Source organism: Thamnophis sirtalis, unplaced genomic scaffold, assembly GCF_051295495.1.
Source record: "Thamnophis sirtalis isolate CommonGarterSnake01/CBP01778 unplaced genomic scaffold, rThaSir2_p1.2 scaffold_6, whole genome shotgun sequence".
NCBI lineage: Eukaryota > Metazoa > Chordata > Lepidosauria > Squamata > Natricidae > Thamnophis > Thamnophis sirtalis.
In genome coordinates this window covers 46,938,563-46,962,723 of record NW_028261386.1, presented here as the reverse complement: position 1 = coordinate 46,962,723, position 24,161 = coordinate 46,938,563, and the positions used below count along the sequence as shown (strand labels likewise).

The 24,161-nt window shown below is 37.0% G+C and overlaps 1 protein-coding gene across 1 annotated transcript in view; it reads left to right on the top strand.

Moving 5' to 3' along the window:
- The window catches only part of USH2A (usherin), a 461,429-nt gene that overhangs the window by 270,511 nt on the left and 166,757 nt on the right, over positions 1-24,161 (top strand). The window contains exons 36-37 of the mRNA XM_087718552.1: positions 19,392-19,542; positions 19,689-19,831. Of these exons, the coding sequence (XP_087574678.1) occupies positions 19,392-19,542; positions 19,689-19,831 (294 nt within the window). The remainder of the gene's footprint in view (positions 1-19,391; positions 19,543-19,688; positions 19,832-24,161) is intronic.

The following is a 24,161-nucleotide window of genomic DNA, read 5'->3' as shown; positions in this document are numbered from 1 at the left end:
ATTTTGCACACAAATTTTTTTTTAAAGCATTGTGTAATCACTAGGTTCAGTTCATACTATTTTCAATGGTTTATTTGTATCAAGAAAGTGGTCTGATGTTTGTATCAGTGTACAGTAGTGGAGAAGAATATATTTTAATTTAGTGAGCCACAAAATAGTCGGTACCAAAGGAAAAGGTAGAGTATCCAAGGTAATGTAATCATATGGTTATGCCAGTTTATTTCTGGGAATGATCATATAATGTAGTTTCTTCCATCATTTGTTGTTGATTACAGTTAGGAAATGTATTGCTTTGAAATGATCTTTTTTATGACCTTGTGGTACTTTAAAAGCAATACCTCATTGATTAAATAGGTTTTAGTTCATGCTTCCTTTTACTTAATGACCTGAAAGCATATTATCTTGATTTACACATAAAATCATGCTGAAAAGCATGTGGCATTCAGTAGACTATGTGTGTTTAAGTAGAATTAAATTAGCATTGAAAGTTATTAAAGATCTTCTATCCCATTGTCCAGTGGACTGTGATTTGAACTGAAATGAATAATAAATGAACCAGCAAATATGAAAAAGCCCTGATATATAAGACATTCTATAATCTGTATTTACCTTGCCATTATGTTTTATTATAATATTTTGACTGTATTAGCAGTCAAATGCACATTTTAAATTAAATAGTAAACTATAGGTCTTTATTATAAATGTTTTAAGAGGAATTTATTAGAATAGCTTGCTAAAATTAATTGAGCCCAAGTTTTGATTATTTTGGTTGCTTGTCTTAATTCTCCGGAAACAGAAGTATTGCTTACCTTTATATCCTTTAGCTATTTCCCTCCAGATTCCCCAATATTATTAAGATATAATTGTAGTAAAATTTGATATTTGATACCCTATACAGTAAGCATTCACTTAGGAGGAGGAGGAGGTGCTTAAAGCAACATTTGGAAACAATTTCTATTTTTTGGAGAGGATTGGGGAAAGAACAATAAAATAAAATGGCTGGGATTATATCATGCCTTTTATGATTAAAGGACAGAACTATTGTTCATTTTTAAAAACTGTACCTTGAAATACTGCACTTGATAAAATGGTTAAATATGTTTCATATTTGTATTTATAGCTAAATTTTATTTAGCAATGCAGCATCTTTATATATTCAATTCTGTCTTTTAGAAGGTACATCAAAAGTACTCTAATTATTTTATTACTTTTATCAGTGAAAACTGCATGAACTAGAAACTGATCAGAAAAGTCAGACACGAGTTTTCATGTAGGTAAAAGAAAGAATCACCACTTAAACTCAGCACTGCATTAATAAGTTGAAACCAAGAAAGGGAATGATCCTAAAGTTAGTGCTTGGCTTACATCCATTTGTTCAATGACTATTCAGAGTTGCAACAGCACTAAATGAATATGCTTCCAACTGGTGTTGGAGTTCTGACCATCATACGGTCTCTTCAGTTTCATGGTCATGATCCAGGAGTTGGATGCCTGTCTTGAGATTAAAAAGCCACAGTCATGCAATTGTGATTGATGACACTTCCTGCAGACTTCCCACAAACAAAATCAATGAAGCACACGATCCTTGCTTAACAATGGTAACTGGGACTGCTAGAATTGCAATTGTTAAGCAGAATAGATATGTGACATTACACTTTATGATCACATTGTTTAATGTTAGAAGTTGTAGTCCCAATTGCCATCATTAACCTAAGACTGGCTGTAACAAAATATACCATTGGAAGCATTTTTTTTCATGACATAAAAAGAAGTGTTGGGCTCTCTTCTTTTTACCATTTTTATTAGTGGCTTGGATGAATAGAAGAACAGAATTGTAAAGTTTTGCAGACTATCCACAATTGTGTAAGACAGACAATTCTGTAGAAAAAAATACAACTCAAAATAATTCTCAGAGGCTAAAGAAATGGAATGAAAATGACAAACGAAATTTAACAGAGATAGATTTAAAATTGCTAAGGGGATAAGGATTGCTATCTTAACAGAAACTAATACATTCATATTTTGTGGATATTGGATTCAGTTTAAGTAATGGTTGACATCAACCATCCCTTAATTTGCTTTAATCTAATTGGCTATTTTAGCTATTTTATCAGTGAAAATTGCATGAATTAGAAACTGATCAGAAAAGTCAGACACGAGTTTTCATGTAGGTAAAAGAAAGAATCACCACTTAAACTCAGCACTGCATTAATAAGTTGAAACCAAGAAAGGGAATGATCCTAAAGTTGATAGGTAAAAGAAACCTGAGAAGTTTTGCATGATGTTCAAGTTCAGAACAAAGGCATTTATAAAGTATATAAATTTTAAATACACTGCATTTTGCCTTAAGACTTTTTTTTTTTTCAGATGAACTGAAATCTTGTCTGGAACTGTCTTTGTTACATCAAAGAACTGTATAGAAAGCTAAAAGAAACCAAAGAAGCATAAAAGGGCATAGTTTAAAATGATTAGTGACAATTTTTATACAGCAGAGAAAGATTTTTTTTCTGTCTCCTTCCACCTCCCCCAATGAATAAATTCATCCCATTAATCTTGTCCCAAAATGTTTCAGTAGGAATTGTTAAAACATAAGAAAGCAACATATTAATTGATGCTCAACTGCAGCATTCCTAGTATTCAAATACATTTCAAATAAACTCAGATATGTAGCAATTAGCATTTCAAAAACAGAAATTTACACTAACCTGTAAATAATAACATTTGAAATGTCAGTGCTCTGTAGAAAGCTGTTTTAGTTGCTGCTCTTTTGAGACAAGGGATGCGGTGACTCAGTGCTTAAGAAGCTGAATCTTAGATCGTTAAATGTCTACAGCTTGGCCATTTGAGACCCGGTGCTGCGAGATGGAGTAAGTTACTGTTACTTATCCCAGCTCCTGCCAACCTAGCAGTTTGAAAGCATGCAAATGCAAGTAAATGAATAGTACCCCCTATAAGCATGCAGGAAGGTAACAGTGTTCCATTTTTCACCATACACACTGCTACAGCATCAGTGGTGGGATTCAAAATTTTTACTACTGGTTCTGTTGGCGTGGTTTGGTAAATGTGGCATGGCTTGGAGGGCGTAGCAGGGGAAGGATATTGTAAAATCTCCATTTCCACCCCACTCCAGGGGAAGGATACTGCCAAATCCCATTTCCTCCCAATCAGCTGGGACTCTGGAGGCAGAGAATAGATGCGGGCAGGGCCAGTTATAGGTGGTATTTACAGGTTTTCCGAACTACTCAAAATTTCTGCTACCAGAACTGGTCAGAACTGCTGAATACCACCTCTGTGCAGTGTGATGTTGTGCTGGCCACGTGACTGCACTGGCTCTTAAGGAACAGAGATGAGCACAGGTGGAGGGGTAAAATCCATGGGGAAACTTTTACCTTTTTCTTACTTCTAAGACAAAGACAATAGAGGATGTAAAGAGATCCTCTTATAAATAGGTGTAATGTGATTCCAAAACAGCAAAAAATAGCATCTTGAAACATCTGTCTTCAAAAGGTATCAAGCTACTCATAGCAGCCCTGTTCTCAACCAGCTTTGGCTTGCAAATGGAAGACCAGGGACCCATCACAGGAAGAAAAGCTGCTTCAAAACTTTAAATCGTGAATAAAAGAAATATTTATTTGTTTGTTTGACCATATAACATTAACATTTAATTATATTTTAGAATCTCAACTGGAAATTTATTACATAGGAATCTAGGTCTTTTTTGCAATATTTCTCAGGACTACTATTTATAATAAGAAAAAGTCATCCTGTTTTTTTCAAGAATTGGTTATGGGCATCCTATAGATGGTATGTCTTTTGAGCATATATTTTGGGTTATACTATTGTGCAAGTTTTATGAAAAAAAGAATATTAAAAATCTGAACAAAAAATTGAAAAATAAAATTAAGTAACTTTCAAATATATAAGCAAAACATCCTACATTAAAACTGTATAGAGCTTTTATGCCTCATACAAATATTGGCATCTCAATTGAAATAACAACAAAATTATATCATTTCTACTAGAAAAGGTCTTGGAAAAGTATATGATTCCAATCTTATCTTTATTTTTCTTACTCATTTTATAATCCTAAATCAAAGGTTATAAAATAAGTTAAATAGGTTGTTAGGAATATAATCTAATGGTTGGGTTGGCAATATATAAATCATGTAACAATGCTATACCTGTTTCTTTCAATCATACTATAAAATGTGATTGGTTGCTGTTTCCGTCAATCGGCCATAAGAGGGAGCCAGAATGACTGTTAGCTCTCTGTTTGTGAGATGCTGGGCTGATCTGATCTGAGTGTTTTTTGGAAGCTGGCTGTTAGAAAGTGTCATGAACTTTTGTAAGTTTTGCAACTGCTAGCAAACTTTGAGTACTGAACTGTTTATATGATACCGGACTATGTTATTTGCATTATCTATTAACTGAAATACATTGATGACTGACTGTCTTATCCATGTATGACTTGGACTGTTTGATGGACTCTGATACCTCTATTTCCATGAAAGTAAAAGCCTATTTAAACTGCAGTGTCTCTGTATGCTGGTTTGTGTGTTCTCCAACACAACTCTCACAACGTTTCTCTGAACACACTCACTCTCCCAATGTGGAGCTAACCTAACACAGCTTTTTAAAAAAAATAATAGAGAGATTAAATAATAGAAGATTAAACAAAATCAAGCTATTTAGCCACACCTATATCTATTCTGGTAATAATTGGTTCCATTAATTCTGATTTTAAAATCAGAATTCATCATGATATTGACTGATATAAGATAAGTATAAGTTTACTTATTTGTTTTTACAACTGTCTTTAATATGGCCAGAAGTTAGCAACTTTTCAGACTTGTAAAAGTTCTGATGTTTATGCAAATGGTTATGACATTTCCTTGTCATAACCATGACAGGAGCCAAGGTGGCGCAGTGGTTAAATGCAGCACTGCAGGCTACTGCTAGATCAGCAGGTCAGCGGTTCAAATCTCACCGGCTCAGGGTTGACTCAGCCTTCCATCCTTCCGAGGTGGGTAAAATGAGGACCCAGATTGTTGGGGGCAATATGCTGACTCTCTGTAAACCGCTTAGAGAGGCCTGAAAGGCCTATGAAGCGGTATATAAGTCTACTGCTATTGCTACTGTTAAATATTGATATTTACATTGTAAAAAGAAACCCTAACACTTAAAGTGTAGGTAGATAGATAACATTAGATTGCTAATTATGTATGTATGTATGTATGTATGTATGTATGTATGTATGTATGTATGTATGTATTGTGTCACAATCCCTGGTATGCCCAAATATGGGAGGGAGCATACTGCTTCCCTTTTCTGTCTTTTGGCTCACCCTAGGAGTTCGATTCTCAGTAAGGGTATGGCTAGTTAGTCTCCCTTTATTTATTTATCAGCACAAATGCAACACACACACACACACACACACACACACACACACACATATGTTGTGACTCAGCAGATGTCTGCTGTGAGTCTTTTCGGGATACAAGATTCATTATGCAGCTGGGGCTTGTTAGGGAGAGGTTTGGAGATAAAAGGATGGATGCTGCCACGCCCTAGTCGCAGGAGTCAACATTCCTTTATGCGTACAACAAGTGCTTTGGTGTTTCCTGTAACCCTAATTCATGGCTACACTGGAGAAGTGCATTGCTTGTAAGAGTTGTTTTGTTTTTCATTCCGTTATCGAGTCAGAGACTGTATTTATGTTATTTTTGGCCTCAAAGCCAGTTTGAACTGAGAACTGATAAAGAAAGTTCCTTTTAAGTTTATTCTTCTTGCCGTTTGTTAAGAGCCGTGAAGCGGGGACAGAACAGATTGACTCCTGCCTGACAAGCCTTAATCTCAGTAATTATGGATCAGTTGATGGCTGAAAATAGATTAATGGCACAGCAAATCGCGATGTTGTCGGATCAAGTTCAACAGTTGCAGAGAGCTGCAAAAAAAAACCAGCCAAGGAGGAAGTGCCCAGTAGCCATGCCAGATAAATATGATGGGAGTCTGGCCATGTTTGCCATGTTTCTGGGACAATGCCAGCTGTTCCTGAGCCTGAGAGCGGAGGACTTTCCCACTGACCGGACAAAGGTGGGATTCATTATCAGCTTGCTCTCAGGCACAGCTGCCCGTTGGGCCATCCCCTTGTTAGTTCAGCAGACCCCTTTGTTGGATGACTTCCAGGGCTTCTGCCAGTATTTCAAATGGATGTTTGAAGATCCGATCAAGGGGGAAACAGCTGCTAGAAGTCTGAAATCACTGAGCAGGGGAGTGGTTCATTGCAGGACTATGTGTCTGAATTCAGGCTATGTAGCCAGGATTCCACATGGAATGAACCAGCTCTAATAGACACGTTCCAGGATGGATTGTCTGAGGCCTTGCAGGATGAACTGGTGAGGGTGGACAACCGACGTTCGACGTGTTGGTCCACCTGTGCCTCTGGATAGATGCCCGGCTGCAGAGGCGAAAGCCTTGCCATGTATTCCAGGAGACCACCAGCATGCCGGTTCAGCAAGAGACTGGGAGGAGCCCATTGAGTTGGGTGCTGTCAAACCTCGAGTGTCACAGACAGAGATGGACAGAAGACGTGCGGAGGGATTGTGTTTTTACTGTGGGGATCTTGGACACTTGGCAGGGAGCTGCCCCAAGAAGAACAGAAGGGTTGTGCGGACTGCAGCCGTCCCTCAGCAACGCACGATCAAGTCGGACAACCAGCATGTTGGTGCGGCCGTGTTACCCCGTTTGCACAAGATAGCGTGCGTTCGGGGGGTGTGGAGTCCCAGGGCAGATGCCCTGCCGAGTGAAGTAAAGACCTCTGACCCTGCAAACTCGCTTTCACCTCGGACTGTTCTACCCATTGCATTCTGCGCTGCCGTTTGTCATCCCGTGAGCATGCAGGGTCTGATACGGGATGCGCAGCGGGTGACGACTGGGTGGAGCGACAAAAGGCGGAAGTGAGGCTGGCGTCCCCATGGACTTTGGAAGGAGATCTTTTGAAGTGTCGGGGCTGGCTCTATGTTCCCGCAGGCACATCCATCGACGGATGCTCACGCAGATTCAATGCGCGTCTGCATCAAAACATTGGGGGTTTGTTCGGACATTGCACCTGGCCTCCCGTCAATTTTGGTGGCCCCATCTGAAAAATGACGTACGGAGGTCCGTGAAGTCATGTGCCCAGTGTCATTGGGCCAGGTCTACAAGGAGAACTCCGCCGAGATTCCAGTCTTTGTCGACTACGGTTTCCACAGCACTGGACTTTGTCTCTGGGTTCACGGTGGGGTGCCGGTGTGTTGGACCGTGTTCTGGGGAGGCCGTCACCAACCCTTCTGAGCCACACCCCGATCATCGAAACCGGGGGAAGGGCTCTGTGGGAGGGGATTGCGTAGTGGTTCGGCAGGAGTCGGTAGAGCTGCCGTCAACCTCTGATGGAAAGGAGGTTGGTGGGTCAGCCTTGCAGAGGGTGGAAGACTCTGGACAGGGTGTTAAGGCTCAGCCAAAGCTGGTAGAGCTGCCATTAACCTCCGACGGTAGGGGGGATAGTGGGTCAGCCTTGCGGAGGGTGGATGACCCTGGGCGGGATGTCGATGCCGTGAAGGGCGGAAGGAAACATGGTGGCCACCGGATACCTAAGGAGTTCCGATTCAAGGGGATATGCCTCCAGAGTTTTGGGATTCATGAAAAAGGCACCAAGGGAAATGGGTGCGGGTCATCTTGTGAACCATCGGACCCCGGGGAAAGGGCCCTGCGGTGGGGATAGTGTTGTGACTCAGCAGATGTCTGCTGTGAGTCTTTTCGGGATACAAGATTCATTATGCAGCTGGGACTTGTTAGGGGCAGGTTTGGAGATAAAAGGACAGATGCTACCACAGATGCTATATATATATATATATAGATAGATAGATAGATAGATAGATAGATAGATAGATAGATAGATAGATAGATAGATAGATAGATATAGATATAGATATAGATATAGATATAGATATAGATAGATAGATAGATAGATAGATAGATAGATAGATAGATAGATAGATAGATAGATATAGATATAGATATAGATATAGATATAGATATAGATAGATAGATAGATAGATAGATAGATAGATAGATAGATAGATAGATGATATAGATATATATATATATATAGAGAGAGAGACAGACAGAGACAGAGACAGAGACAGAGACAGAGACAGAGACAGAGACAGAGACAGAGACAGAGACAGAGACAGAATTCAATCTACCATGGTATTCCCTGTGACACTATGTTCTCACTTGAGGCACAAGTGACCAGATCAAAATAATCCTACGTCATATACATTATGGAAGAGAAGCTCTCTAGAACAAGCTCTAATGCTGGGAAAGGAAAGAGAAGAACAGGATGAACAACAGCAGAGTGGGAGACTTGAAATAATAGGTTAGGGATAGATTGTCAGTGATAGAAAATCAATCTATCTCATTAGGAGTCAAAAATGACTTGGTTGCAAACAATCAGTCAATTGGTAGACATGGAAACAACCTTTGATATGGTTGAGTGAAAATGACTGGAGCAAATAAATAATATTTTCTCATAATTTTAGTGTTCTATTGTTTTAGCCAGGATTATTAAAAATAGAATTATTTCCTTACTTATTACAATCATAAGTGTGCTTTTACTTAGTTTGATGATAAAATCATTGGTTCATCATATAAACCACATAAAAATGATTGAGATGTATTAAAAATGTTTTTAAATTCTGAGGATACAATATATCTTATTAATTAAGATATCTTATATCTTATTAATTATTAATGCGCTTTTTCAAAAAGTATTAACCAATAACTTGATTAATTATCAGAATTCTCCAACTAACAAGAGTTAATCCCATCTACCTTCTATAAATTCAGTTGACTGTTGATGTTTGAGTACCGCTAAATATCTTGGAATAATTGTCTCTCAAAAAATTCTTTGTAGATGCAACTAATTTTAACTGTTTACTGCTGTGCTTAAAAACGGAGTTTTTCTTAATATGTATTTTACATTTTTTGTCTTTCCTTCCCTCCTTTTATTCTGTTTCTTACCACTCTTTTCCTTCTGCATAGTAAAGTAATAATGTTTTAAAAAATATGTCAAATGCTACATCCCCAATAGACAATCCTTGATATGTCTAGAAAGATACAACCCCACCACTTGTCATGCTGTAACCTTAGTGGGAGCGGTTCCCTCCCAGCCTTAGGTGATTGCAAGGGAGGGGTGGCAATGATACAGTGATACTATTAGAGAAAGCATAGCAATATTTCCAACCATCTTCTGATTATGCTATTTGTGGTAGTAACACTAATCTGGATTAAATAACTAAAAACATGTAACAATCTGTTGGCAAAAATCTAGATGGCTCATTAATTGAAACTGGCAGCATAAAAAACAGGCTTGCCACTTATTAGACAGTCTGTGGTCACACTTGCCAAACTTAAGTGGCTTCTATAGTTTATCAGTACTTTTCACTGCTTTCTGACTTGAAATGCAAGGATATGACTGGTGAAAAAATATTACCTTAAAGCAGGGGTTTTCAAACTTGGCCACTTTAAGATTTGTGCAAATCCCAGAATTCAGCCAGCATAGCTGAGGAATAACTGACTGAGGAATTCTGGAATTCGAAGCCCACAAGGCTTAAAGTGGCCAAGTTTGGAAACCACTGTGTTAAATTAAAACTGGTTGACCATACCCAGCAAAAGGGGCCCATATTTAGAAACACAATTTCTCACAGCTTATATAGAAGCTGTTATATGTTTGCATGCTATTTTATACATTTAAAACTTATTGGAATGAGAAGAGGCTTATCATTTTGTGCTTTTGAGAAAGCTGGAAGATGTACATACATATCATTGGTTGGGCAAGAGATGCTCCTGCCTGTCCAGATTATATTGTGCAAACTCCTTAGAGGATATATCTGAGGAAGGATAATGCATTGAAACATAGCAGTTATCCGGTTCGGCACACATACAAAATCATGCTACCATTCTTCATCAGCAATTGGAGGCCTGTCATTTTTCACATCCAAAGAACAAGCAGCTAATATTTTGCACATGCATGGGACATGGTGACTGCTATTGGGCCATGGTGGTGCAATGGTTAGTGTTGTGACTCAGCAGTTATGCTGAGAGCTTTTTCAAGATACAAAATTCAGTGTGGGGATTCAGCAGTTCTGTTGAGAGTTTTTTCAGCATACAAAATTCAGTGTGGTGATTCAGCAGTTCTGCTGAGAGCTTTTTCAGGATCAAGAGTCATTAGGCAGCTGGGAGTGGTTAGAAGCAAGGTTGGAGATAAAAGGACAGAGGCTGTCATGCCCCAGTTGCTGGAGTCAACATACGTTCCTTGATTCCTTCGTGTGTTCCGTGTCTGGTACAATATTGCTTGCTATTTACTCGTGATTATGCCTGTTACATTTGGATAAATGCTTTGATGTTTTCATGTAAAACTGTTCCGTGAAGACTTTGGAAGAAGTGCATCTTGCTTGTAAGCATTTGTTTTGTAATTCTTATCAGAGTTTTGTTTACGTTATTTTCTGGGCTCGAAGCCAGTTTGAACTGAAAAACTGATAAAAAGTCCTCTTAAGCCTTGACTGCCTGCGTTTGTTAACGAGCCATGCAAGGGGGGGGGGGTCAGAACAGGTTAGTATGCGGTATTGCCCGGCATTCGATCCTGACCGGTTCAAAATTGATTCAGCCTTCCATCATTCTGAGGTTGGTAAATTGAAGACTCAAATATTGGAGGCAATATTTGGACACTCTCAACTGCTCAGAGTGTGCTGTAAAGAACCATGAAATGGTATATAAGTCTGAGCGCTATTTTTATTTTATTTTACAAACAGTTCTGCAGATGTTTCATCAGCTATGCATCTCCAGTCATTCTTAAGGGCATTTAAGAAGCATTGAAAATTAAGCATTAAAATTCCTCATTAATATCCATTTTGAATGGTAAAATAGTTCCCCTTTGTGGTTGGGTAAATGGAAGAAGAGATGATAGATAGATAGATAGATAGATAGATAGATAGATAGATAGATAGATAGATAGATAGATAGATAGATAGATAGATAGATATTCTGATGAAGGAAAGAAGGAACTTTATTTCCTTCATCAGAACATCTGATGAAGGAAAGAAGCTTTTAAATTATTTTTATTATTAATTATTTTTATTTTCTTTCTTTCTTTTTTCTTTCCTTCTTTTATACAAATTCACTATTGTGACCTACTGTAAAATGCCAATTAAAGCATTATGCATTGTCAAATGTTTAAAATGTACACCAGGAACTTTCAAAATTCAAAGATTCACCTACAAAATTGATTGATACTCCTGTAAAAAGCCAATGTAAAAAGTAATTAAAGAAATTATTCTCAACTTGCTCTAGGGCACCATTCACTTTAGCCTGCATTGAATATCCATTTAATAAATTCATGCATTACAAATAATATTGAGCAATGCTTTTGTATTGACCCCATTAATCCATGACACTTTTTTTTGGAAATTTGATGAGCCCATATAATATGGTGGTGGAGGCTGAAGTTACCAATTGACCACATAAAATTCAGTGACTTTGGGACAGTACTTTCCACTCCAATCTCTTTTACAGGATACTTTTTGTGTGAAAAAAGTAGAGGAGAGTATCTTGAATTTTCAAAAAATACAGATTATAAATACTTGGATCACAGATTCTGGGGGTAGGGTTTAAGGAACTCCAACCACAGCCACTGAGTTTTGACAAGTTTGAGCTAAGTTTCTTCCATCCCATCTAGATGCAAACACTTCCAGACACTTGGTCAGAACATTGTTAACTGTGAAGCTTGGGATTGAGATATAAAGCTGGATGTCATTGGCATATTTATTTCAATATTGATGATATTGAACCCCAAACCAATGGATGATCTTACCCAGAGGTTTCATTTAGATATTAAACAGCAGAGGGGAGATTCCTGAATTACTCTACATGTTGGGGACTCTGGACGCAATCTCTCTAGATTTCAGACTTCAAAAACAAAGCCTTCCAGTCAGTGGTGGATTCTGGATCCCATTGCAACCGATAAAGTTGCAACGGTCCCCGGTGTCCTCCACATGAACACACACAGCACACATTTACATGCACACATACATGCACAGCACTCACATGCATCTTAGGCAGGCAGACCAAATCCTCTGCCAAATCTTTCCAATAAAGATTTTCATTATCCAGGTAGAGTTGTTTGGAAGCTGAGCCATGGCAACTGGACTTCCTTTCTTGTAGTAAAGAATCTACTTGGATAAGCAATGAAACATTTCGAACCAACAAGGAAAGAAGTCCAGTTACCATGACACAACTTCCAAACCCACTGCCAAACATTGAGAAGGATTCATATTCTCCTTTCTTCCTTCTCCTATGAATTTCTAATGAGTGGCTATTTTGGAAATCCCCAAAAAACATAAAACTAAGATGAACAGAATGAGAATGAAGCACTTAACCATGAGACAGAAAACAAGAAGTGATGGGTCAAGAAATCATAGGTACTGAATTAATATGGAATTAATACTAGTCACTCAGTGACTAGTATAAAATGGGCACAATGGCCATACACAGAGAATATAGTAGGTTGGAATCACGAAATGAAGGAATGTAGAGTTGATGGGTTAAGAAGAAAACCAAGAAAGTTGAACGGGTTGATTAGGTATTTTGAAAGGGAGAACTGAGCAGTTTGAAGTCGTGAGTCTGGTAGAGGCAAGGATGGATAGAAGTATGTAGAGAGGTATGTAGATGCATTTCATTTTCTTTTTTTTAATCTCATGCCTTTAATTTTTTTACTCATTTTCTAATACTCCATACCAAAAAGGAATTCTGTGAAAAGTAGTTATTTATATATGTATGCTAATATATCTTTGTATATGAATGTAGAGAAAGCCCCTGGCAATTCTGAAGTATTAAATTATAATTGAGAAGTAACTCAAGGATCAAATATGCTCTTTGGGAGAGATCACTTTCTAGTAGGGAAAATATTATCTTTTTCACAGATTCATATATTTGTTTTGTATGTCTTGTAAATATCATTCTTCACAGTTTCTATGCTTAATTTAACACAAAACTCTGAGCAACTCAATTGCATGGGGGAGGGGCGAGAATTATTGGCAGTCTCCTAAAAGAAAATTGAAATGTACATGTTTTTCCCATATATCAGAGAAGTGCAAAAATCTAAACTGACATTTTACATCAAATGAATTATGAACTGTGTACTATGTACCTAAGGGAACAACAAGTAAATTAGATTTTTGTTAAGGAAGGGGGGGGAGAGAAGCCAGAATAATAAAAATGAGTTTTATCTGAATTTGACATGCAATTCAGTAGTCTAAACACATGAGATTATAGATTATTTCAAATAGCAGATACTTCAAACAATTTGTGAACAAAGCAAATATTGTAAACTGTAGTACAACTTAAACATAACACTTAGTAATTATTGCTTGATTATGGATTTTGTCTCATTTGAAGACATGGATGCTGGAATACCTATGGATTAATGCTAACAAGAATGGGAGAGGAACACAAAATTATACATTTGAAAGATATATGAAAAAATGTATTACATATTTGAAAGTTTACTTAATTTTTCAGGCCTAGAATGTGTATTTTGATGGACATTTGTTTAAAAATGCCATTTAATAGATGAGGTTTCCAATGTGTTCATCTGTTCCCACTGGGTATAATATGAAAGAATGTTCTGCCAATGATTAAGTACTGAATAATCAACATATGAAGGATGGAGAAAATCATATCTGCTGGCTTTTCTCTTTCTGGTTTGATATGCTTCTCTGTACCAACATTACATATCCAGCTTTGTACCCTGAATTTTGATGCACATAACTACGATGCATGTGGCTTCTGTGCATAAAACCTTAAAATATTACTAGTCAAGGAGTTGGGCAAATGAATTCATCACATTTGCTTTTCTTTCATGAATTGATTATTCCTATTCTGGGCCATTTGTACAAAACTTTAGAAAACAATGTGCTTTGTGAATGGCATGTTAACAAGGGCATGTAGAGAACACCTGAGCAAAAATAAATTCATCCACCAAGCAACATGATCACTTTTCCCTCTCCATTTCCCATGGCTTGGCACCTTCGGGATACTGCTAGGTTGGTGAGCAGCACTCTGCCTGGTTGGAGGTGGGGGGGTTGTCCATGGGGCTTATTTTCAGGAAGGGCTTATATTTTTGCCCACCAGAAAAATGTGGCATGGCCTTATTATCAGAACATGTATTTTCGGGGAAGCACGGTAACATTGAAATTCATGACACTATTGAGACAGATCTAAAGGCACTACAGCACAAATTTAATCAAATGATCTGGTGAACTACTATGTTTTAAGATGGCAGGTGCAGAAATTAACAAGTCAATCAATTGACCACAATAAGCTTCAGCAGTATGAAAAGATACAGTTGTTTAATAATAATTCCATAAAATTATACTGGATTATTTTTCAATTAGTGAATCTTTAAATGGAGGAGATTTTGATAAATTTTTGAAGAATGTAAATATTGAGAGCTCTATTAAAGAAATGTATTCATAAGTTTGATTTGGCATATTAAGTCCTTTATAGATGCATTTTTGTTGTTTAATTCTTTTTTTGGAAGCTCATTATTCTGTGGCTTGTTGGCTAGGTATCTATTTAAACAGCATGACATCTAATTGGCTTTCCTGGACAGCCATAAATTTTGTTGAGTGTATCTCTGACATGTATTTATAATCATTAATCAGTCAACTAATTGCTTATTGGCATTTTTTAAAGTTCTGTGCACAGTTTACCACATCAGTTTCAGTAAGGATGATAAACATATAAATATGCGTGCAAATAGTACTTGTGTGATTTGCAAGCTCAGACAACAAGAGTGGTGATTAGGGATATTGAAAGTTCTAGTCTTGTGAAAGAAAGCTAAAGAAATTGACTATCAATTCCACACACCCGCTACAAGAAGTGAGCACCTAACAAAACTGCCAGTCATCTTTTTCTATAGATATATTTACAATTACTTTACATGCTTAACTACATCAGCAAAATTATTAGTTGGAATATATTTACAAAATTGCTTGCAAGTAGTTCTGCTTGTCATTATTCATAAAGTAATATTTGTTTATGCTGGTACCGTAATCATTTCAGTGCTTATGTGCTGGTTATAGTAATGTCCTCTGGTGTATTACAGTCTGCTATACTAAAGACCGAAATAGGAAATATGGCATCCTTTACCTTTCACCATGATTGTAGTCTCTTGTCAGTGGTCATTTGTCCATATTGATGCTCAACAGAGATGATTTATTGTTTCTGTTCAGTTGTTCGGTGATTCCTGACATTTTATATCCTGATTTGTCAGGATTATTATAACTGGTTGGAGTTCCTGTAACCTCATATTTGGCTTGTCAGTCTTAGTATTTAAACACCTAGTTTTCTATTGTAATTTAGTATAATTCAAGATGCTAAATACAATCTATAGTGTCCTTATTGGCATGGCGCTAGGTCAAAGATGTCAAACTGGTGGGCCATGGGCCGGATGCATCACGGGCAGGCCACACCCATCCCAGCTCTGCGAATGGGAAAAACATTGCAAAAATCACATGATGGCAACGTGATGCCATGAGTTTGACACCCATGCACTAGGTTACCTGTAGAACCAGCTGTTTATCTCTGGCTACCCTATGTTACCAGACAAGATAATCCTTTCACTTAAAAATGTAATCTGATGGAAACCAAAAAGCATGCTTTTTCTGTCACAGTGTATGTCCAATGGAACAGAATACCCCTTAAGATTAGGAAGGACCTAATTTTGCCAAATTTTTGTAGAACATTTAAGACATGGCTGTTCTCCTACCCATTGGACTAGAACACTGATTAAGATGAATTTGTGTAAAAAAGTAATTATTTGGCTACATATTGTTTGTTCCTTTTAGTTAATGTGTTTTTTATTTTCCTTTTATTATTATGTCACTTTAGAGTTATACATGAAAGGAACTTCCCTATAGATTGATTGATTGATTAAATAAACAAACACAAACAAACAAGCAAATAAATAAATGTTGACCTTTTTATTTCCTTCAATTTTTTCAGGTATTCTTCAGTGACTTTTGTTTTCACATTATCTGTGTGAAAAATATATGACAAATCCGAAATGGCAGTAAAGAATTTGTCGCATACACATTTTATTGCATTATTTAAAATCTTAATTTCTTTCTTATTTAGAAAGAAACATCTCAGTTTGATAAATTCACCAGTTGTATGAAATTCTCACCTCTTAGATGATCTTACTTCATTGATCCCAGTTTGTATATTAGAAATTTTAAAATCTTAAACATTCATTCTGTTTTACTGATCAAATTTTGTCAATGAAGGAAGAACAAAATGTTCTTAATATAGTATCATTAGCTTTATTAAGTCAGATTAAGTCTAGCCGTATTGGTATATACTAGGGCTGCAAAGGTATTTCTCTGGGTCCGCATGTATGGACACTTGTGTAACTTACCTGTACATATCTCTTAATAGTTCATTTATTTTTATGTAAAGCCTGTCTTTCTTTCCGAGAATTTGCAGTGGAATATAATATCTTAACCTTGCCTAATCTCTAAAATAGCAAAACTGACTAGTTTGTGCTGCTAAGGAGAAATAAAATTAAATTCTTCACCCATTGCACTTTTTCTGTATACTTGATGCATGCTATTTTGCCATGCTAATTTAGCATTTACTGGACAAGATGTGTTGATTCAGTAAGTTACCAATGGAGTGGTTGCCCCTTGAGGGATGTAGTAAACTTCAAAAAAGGCAGTTGAAATAGCATTGTTTGTTAGAGGCAGTATATCATCCTGATAGGTAAACGGCTCTTCTATTAAGAAAGTGACAGAGAAATTATTGCTCGCTTATAATTATTGCTTTTGTATGAAGCCAGTCTTTATAGGAAATGTTAGGACTAAAGAAATGAAAGGGGGAACATCAAGTTTCTATTCATAAAAATATGCAACATTTTTGAATAACGAGAATCCAGTGTTAAAGGTGATCAGCTGTTTGGATGCTCTTGATTAGTTTAACAATGGATCCAGTTTTTCAAAATATCTTGAAAAAAGCATTAGAGATTTCATTTAGATCCTTGGAGTGCAGTCAGGAGGTGTGGAGGGTGACTGAGTGGAAGGTTGCCTTTCAGAAATTATACATAGCTTATAGATAACCTTTAATGCAATAGGAACAACCTACACTGCCCTACATATAAACCAGAAGCAGGTAACCTTTTGGCAACAGAAGCTGCCCTTTTTTTGTATTCTGAGACACTTGCAATTTACTATTACAAAATTCGTTAATAGGGACTCTGGATTAAGACAAGGCAAAAAATTAATGCTGAGGCCAGCTTCTCCTCTGCAGAGTGAACAGGTACAGAGAAGCAATACTAAAATCCAATACTCTTTTCACTCTTCTTAAACCATGGCTTATGAAACAGGAATGGTGGCTTTGAAAGTTTAATTATCAATAAATTCTCACTTACCGTTAAGTGTTCCATGTACAGAATTTGTTTAAACCTGGGGTCTGCAACCCACAGCTCTGGAGCCACATGTGGCTCGTCCATCCCTCTGCTGCAGCTCCCTGTTACTCAAAATATGTGTCACAACCACCAATGTGAGATATCCTCCGGCATGCAATTTTGACCCATCTTTTTTTTCGGAGTTCAAAATGTTTTGGTTGCATGCAGAAATAAAAATTTGTTTTCTCTGTAGCAGTTAATTGGTTTCATAAATGCAGCACACTATAGTTTGTATATATATAGCATAGAGGTAAAAAAAAAAATATGTGCAGTGCTAGCTTCATTTTAGATGTCAAAAGAGTTTTGTGGCTCCCGGTGTTTTTTTGTAGGAGACATGTCTAAATGGCTCTTTGAGTGTTTAAGTTTGCTGACCCCTGGTTTAAACACACACAACAGAATTTCAGTTCTGTTTACCAATATTTTCACTATTTCACAACTGCTCTCAAAACTCTCACAAATGTAAGAACTAGCATTTAGGTGTATTTTAGAAGTCTGAATTCTGAAAATGACTTCTAAATCCCAGCCATCAAGCTCAGTCAAAAGTACCAATGTAACTCTTACATTTAAAGTCTAATTGGCCTCCAATATTTAAAACAGCATTTCCTCCATTTCTTATTATTTTTTATTTATTGTAATTTGTCAAACAAAAATGAGAACAAGAATAAGAGAATAAAAATACAATGACAGGACGATAGGCACAATAATGCACTTATGCACACCCCCTCTACTGACCAGTTAAGTATGAAATAAGGTCCACAGAAGTCAATTTGTGACTGAAACTGTGAAAAATAAGAAAGCTATTAATTATCAAAGAAGTCGCTATTAATCAGTCAGTAATAGTTAAAATAGCCCAAGTAAGAGTTCTCATATGTTCTATCTATAGAAATTGCACTTCGTTTTTGGAATGTCTTCTTAGATAAAGGCCAACAGTGAATTCCTTTCTGCATCAGGCTGAAACCTCTTTTTGACATTTTAGCTTAATTATTCTTTTTCTGTTTGTTTCATTGTGATTGCTATTGTATTTTTGTTTAGAACTCCATTGATTTTTAAGATATATCTTCATCTACCCTGAAATGTGGATAAAATGTGATTTGTATGCAATTAATATAATTAATAATTGTAATTAATAATTGAGCCAAGGTGGCGCAGTGGTTAAATGCAGCACTGCAGGCTACTGCTAGATCAGCAGGTCAGCGGTTCAAATCTCACCGGCTCAGGGTTGACTCAGCCTTCCATCCTTCCGAGGTGGGTAAAATGAGGACCCAGATTGTTGGGGGCAATATGCTGACTCTCTGTAAACCGCTTAGAGAGGCCTGAAAGTATATAAGTCTACTGCTATTACTGCTATTGCTATCATGTACAATAACTGCACTCCTTTGATCATGCTTGGCTTACCATGTGACTAGAACTAGAAATATGCAAGATAGCTTATTATGTAGCTTATAATAGCTGAGGATAGAAAAAACAGGTATCTTTAGTCATTGATTTTGAAGCTGATTTGTTAAGCTCCCTTGTACCAGATAGCAATCAGACTCAGGTGAGCCAAATCAGTTGTTTTCAGATGATAAGATAGATGCACAGCATTATAAATGTGAAAGCATCACATATGAATCTATCCATGGATTTATATTAGTATGGATGTACTATGATAACATTATTAAAAGAACAGTGTAGCCAAATACTACAGTAGCACAAACAGATGTTAAATTAAACTGTGCTTTAATTGCTGTTGATCCTCAATATTAGTTTTCCAGTGTATTAAGTATTTTGATTCTATCCAGCATATGTTGCCCACATCTTTCTCTGCTCTAATTCATCCATGTTTTTCCAACAGCTCCAGATGGCATGTTGCCTCCTAGGCTTTCATCTGCCAGTCCAACCAGTCTTCAGGTTTTCTGGTCTACACCAGTTCGCAATAATGCTCCAGGCTCACCCAGATACCGACTCCAAATAAGACTTAAGAACTGCCCAGAAAATAATACAGAGTAAGCAGATAAATACTCTTATTCTGAAGAGATGCAAACGGATCTGTGTTGTGGTTTATCTCAAATGCAGCACTTCTCTTCATACATATTCCCTTGTGATCTTGTATTTCACATCTTAAAATATGTATTATTATTTTTTGCTTTAGGTTGTTTTCTAAACCAACAATTTATTTACATCACATACTGAAGAACCTGCAGCCACATACATCTTATGAGTTGAGGGTTATTGCCTGCAATGAATATGGTGATACATTCAGCAACTGGACTCTGATGGCTACAGAAGAGGATAGTAAGTAGCTTGAAAAAGTACACCGTATACTTTTGCAGGACATACAATGTAAAAGTCAATGTAATGGTTATAGCATTTACTACGCTTACTGAAGCTATTACTATGCTTTTCTACTATGTAAGGCTGCATGCAGATTCGGGTCAAAGTCCTCTGTTTTTGAAAAACATTCTCGTTACAGGTGATATAAATGTTAAAAGAACCTGGCTCCTATATAATTTTTATTATATATTTTTTAATATTATCTTTCAAAACATTTCAATTTTTCTATACATTGTTAAGAATAGAGGAAAATCTCAGACCAAAAGATAAATAAGTGCACATCCTGGAAGGATATCATAACTTTCTGGTGCATTCATTATTCTGTAATCCTAAAAAGTTTTTCAACCCTGTTAACCTCATTCCCATTACTTGATTCTTTTAACTAAGGATGCTAAACACTAAATATTTAGTTTTGCAATTTGTGCCATAGAATGACTCTATTTCATGAACTTCTCACCAAGAGCTGCTCACCACTTGAGACCTAGATAGCAACAATATTGTGGTTATAATACATGCATGACCCCAAATGAGGCCACCTGAAGCCTTTTTGTATGTGCCTCAATTCATTCCAAAGTTGTTGTTGATTTTAGCTGAATGTGTAAAAATTAAAATTACTAAGATTAGATGGGGACGGGATGTAGGGATATGGAGGAAAGGTTCAAGTAATTCAAAGTTCAACCCAATTATCCCTTTCTAGATCTTAAATAATACCAATAAATAATACCTCCATCCACAGAAAATCAGACTCTGTTGCTTAAGACAACTTTTCTTGGGAGCGACGGTCCCAAACTGACTCTTTGACTCACAGACAATCAATTACAAATTGCTCCATTAGCACCAGGATACACCAACTGGGTTCCCCAGTTTAAACACACACCACAATGGAATTCAGGAACAGAATTTGTGGAGCATTTTAGAAATGTAATAAATACAATGATATTGTAGACAGAAAAGCAAACCCATCAGTGAAATCTGTCAGGGACAATAGGACACTCTGCCTTTGTTTGTAGCACATGTCTTGTGATCCATTCCTACCAATCCTACATTGGATTTTAATGTCTTTGTTAGAAAAAGACAAGTAGACTTTCCCCCCCCCCCTCATAATACTATTAAAAGACAACTGTTTAAAAAACTAACCAAGATTCTTTCAAAATCCATACCTGGATAGATTCTTAAATATTAAGTATTATTGTTAGATTTTTTTTAAAAAATAGTTTTTTTAACCATAGAAGTGGCAATTGTCAGGAACTCATTTTATAGTCTATTAGTTGCAAAGTTTGATTACATTTACATTTACAATTCTGCTCTGGAAAGTTCACTAAATACCAGTCCCTTAGAGATATGTTCTGTCTAACCTCTGAAAAGTATACAACTCTCATTACCTTTAAAATGCAATAATCTATTTCTGTTGCCCACTGCATATATCAAGAAATTCTATGATTCTCATCGTGCCTGGCCATCGGAAGATAATTCTGCACTAGTAAGTAAATAAACACTTGTCTCTAGTCAGATGATTAGAAAAGATTAATGATAATTTTATACCTCCTTTTCTTAAATAGAGTCTGAACTTTTGAAGCAGACAAGGAAAATAGCCTCCCATAAAAGATAATTTCATTTGGCAAAATGAAACTACCTTCCAGTATTAATGTTGTAATGAAATAGCCTGAGAATCAATCAAAGGCATTAAGCGATATGCCCCTCCCCTTCCACTCCTCATCTGCTGTAGTTGGCTCTATAAACAATTCCTAATAAGTAACAGGAGTTTATTGTTTTATTTTCAGCCCTAGCAGGCGAGGCTGTGTCACTGTCAGACTCTTGCAGGCTCCTATCCAGTGACAACTGCATTGACAACACGTTCTATTCCACATTGATTTTATAGTTAAGGACCTGATTGTGATATATAGAGATTTTAAGAATTCAGCTGAGAGGCTGACTTTTGCCTTTTATCATTCCATTAAAATTTTATAACCATCTTTTTCATGTCATTTCACCCATGAATTCTTACTTAAAAAGTGATTGCTGCTATTGGGTGCGAACCTTTTTTTCCATATTCAGAACTTTTTTATTATATTAGCAAACTACTCCAATTATAGTTAATAGTTGTGTTTTACATAATTGTGATGACCTAGCAGGATCATGCTAGCTGATGGTGTCTTCACAGACAGAGACAGACTGCCAAAGTTCATCTATTCATCTAACAAAATCATGAGATAAAACTTTAATTCTTCTTTTTCCAGCAGGGCCAATTCCAAGTTCTCCAGAGTGTTGTTTGTCCTGGATACTCAGAAGGGATGGGTTTCAACCAGTTCGCGGCGGTCCCCGCGAACCGGTTGGTCGGCGAACCTGGAAGTAAGTAACTTCCGGGAACGGCGAAGGGCCCACCCGCGCTCCTTACCCAGTTTTGACGAGTTCTGTGCTTCCACGCATGCACAGGACGCATACAGCGCCTGCGTGATCCTCCAGGAGCAGCTGGAGCATCGCACAGACGCTAGTACGCATACGTGCACCGCGCGCGTGCACGAGGACGCCACCGGCCCCGTTCCAACTGAACCAGTTGGAACGGGGCGAGAAACCCACCCCTGATACTCAGATAGAGTATCAGGTAGTTTGAAATAATTACAAGAGTGAACCATCCACTGTCATAGAACCTTAGACAATCCATGACCTTTTGGGTCATCATTTCAGAACTATTTCCTTACCTAAACACTGAAACTAAATAGCCATAGGTAGGCAAAAAAGCAGGGGGAGTGGGGGTGACTTCCAAATTCCTGCCAGTTTCCCCATTAGCTTTTCTTGTAAGAAGCTGGCACAGAGCACTAGAAATGCCAATTAAGTGACTATGGCTGACATGGCAGGGCGGCAGCATTGAAGTAGCCACAATTTTGCCAAATCCTGCGAAACTCATAGGTTCCAGATTTTAGACACATTCTGTAAGTTAGCCCAATTGAGGTGCCTTGGTTTAAAAATGGTTGTCCCATGATGCACATTTTGCCCAATCGACAGGTACAAACAATAAAAAGATACAATAGTTTGAGTAACTCTTTACCGGCAACCAAGAAAGATAGTTCACTTCAACTATTCTGGCAAGAGTAGAAATTTCTGAATAGGCCTTTTGGGTTTAATCTAAGATATACGGCCCTCAGGTTCTCACAGTACCAAAAACACTCAGGTGGGTCCTATAAATGGGAAATATTCACAAGTATAATATGAAGAAAGCTGGTCTTGTTAGACCTGATTCCTTGAAGTAGTCCAGGATGTCAAACTTGCAATGACCCATCATTACGTGACATATCACAACTTTTTCCCCCTTTATTAAAATGGGGGTAAGAGTTGCCAGCACATGATGCATCCAGCCCACGGGCCACGAGTTTGATGCCCTTGAAGTAGTCTGTTTGTAGCCTTTCCCTAAACAAATTATTTAACATGCACACTCCTCCATTTTGCTATTCTGTAACTTTTTGCACAAAGGTGTTTGAGGCAGAGTTCCCAGGCTGAGTCTCTTGTACACAGTTGTCATCTTTGTAGACAACAGTCAGGAGCTGTGGGTGCTAAGACTTGCCTTTTCTGCATCTGCTATAATAAGTGTATCGTCCTAGTCCTCTTTCATCTATGAAAATGATTCTTAGGTCAAGGGTGTGACATGTTTGAATTAAGTTATCTTTTTTTAAGTGTTTCCATTTTAAAAAGAGACCAGTAGCAAATTAAGGTAAAAAAGGTATCCTTTCCTTTATAATGTTTTTTTGGGGAAGAACAAGGCAAAGTAGAAAATTAAGTTAAGCTTCTGTTCTCATAAGTTATAGCAGATAATGTTAAAAGGGCTATGTCTAAACTCAGCAAGGGTTTGTAATACAAGTTCATCTCATTATCCCAAATGTTATACCCATAATACTAGCAGTAGGGATGAAAGCTTTATCTTACTTATTATAAGAGAAAACAAACTGCTTGGTTATTTCCTTCCTGCAGATAACCGCAGTCCAATTGTCCAGATAGATGCCTAATTAGTAAGTTGTTGACCATCCCTGTAGAAAATGAATCTTGAAAGCTGAATTGCTTTAAGTTCATTATCACCTTCTGTACCTTAAATTTTAACAAGATGTTTTCCTTTTTTTAAAAAAAAATCAAAATTATTTAAATCTAGTTATCATTTTTGAAACTATGGAAATGAAAAAAAAAATCTCATCTTAATACAAACTTGAAGAACCAAAGTTTTCTAAAACTTTCTGGAATAATTTTGAATATTCTTTGTATATTTTAAGCCCTTTCTAATATGTAACTTTGCAATTTATAGAAC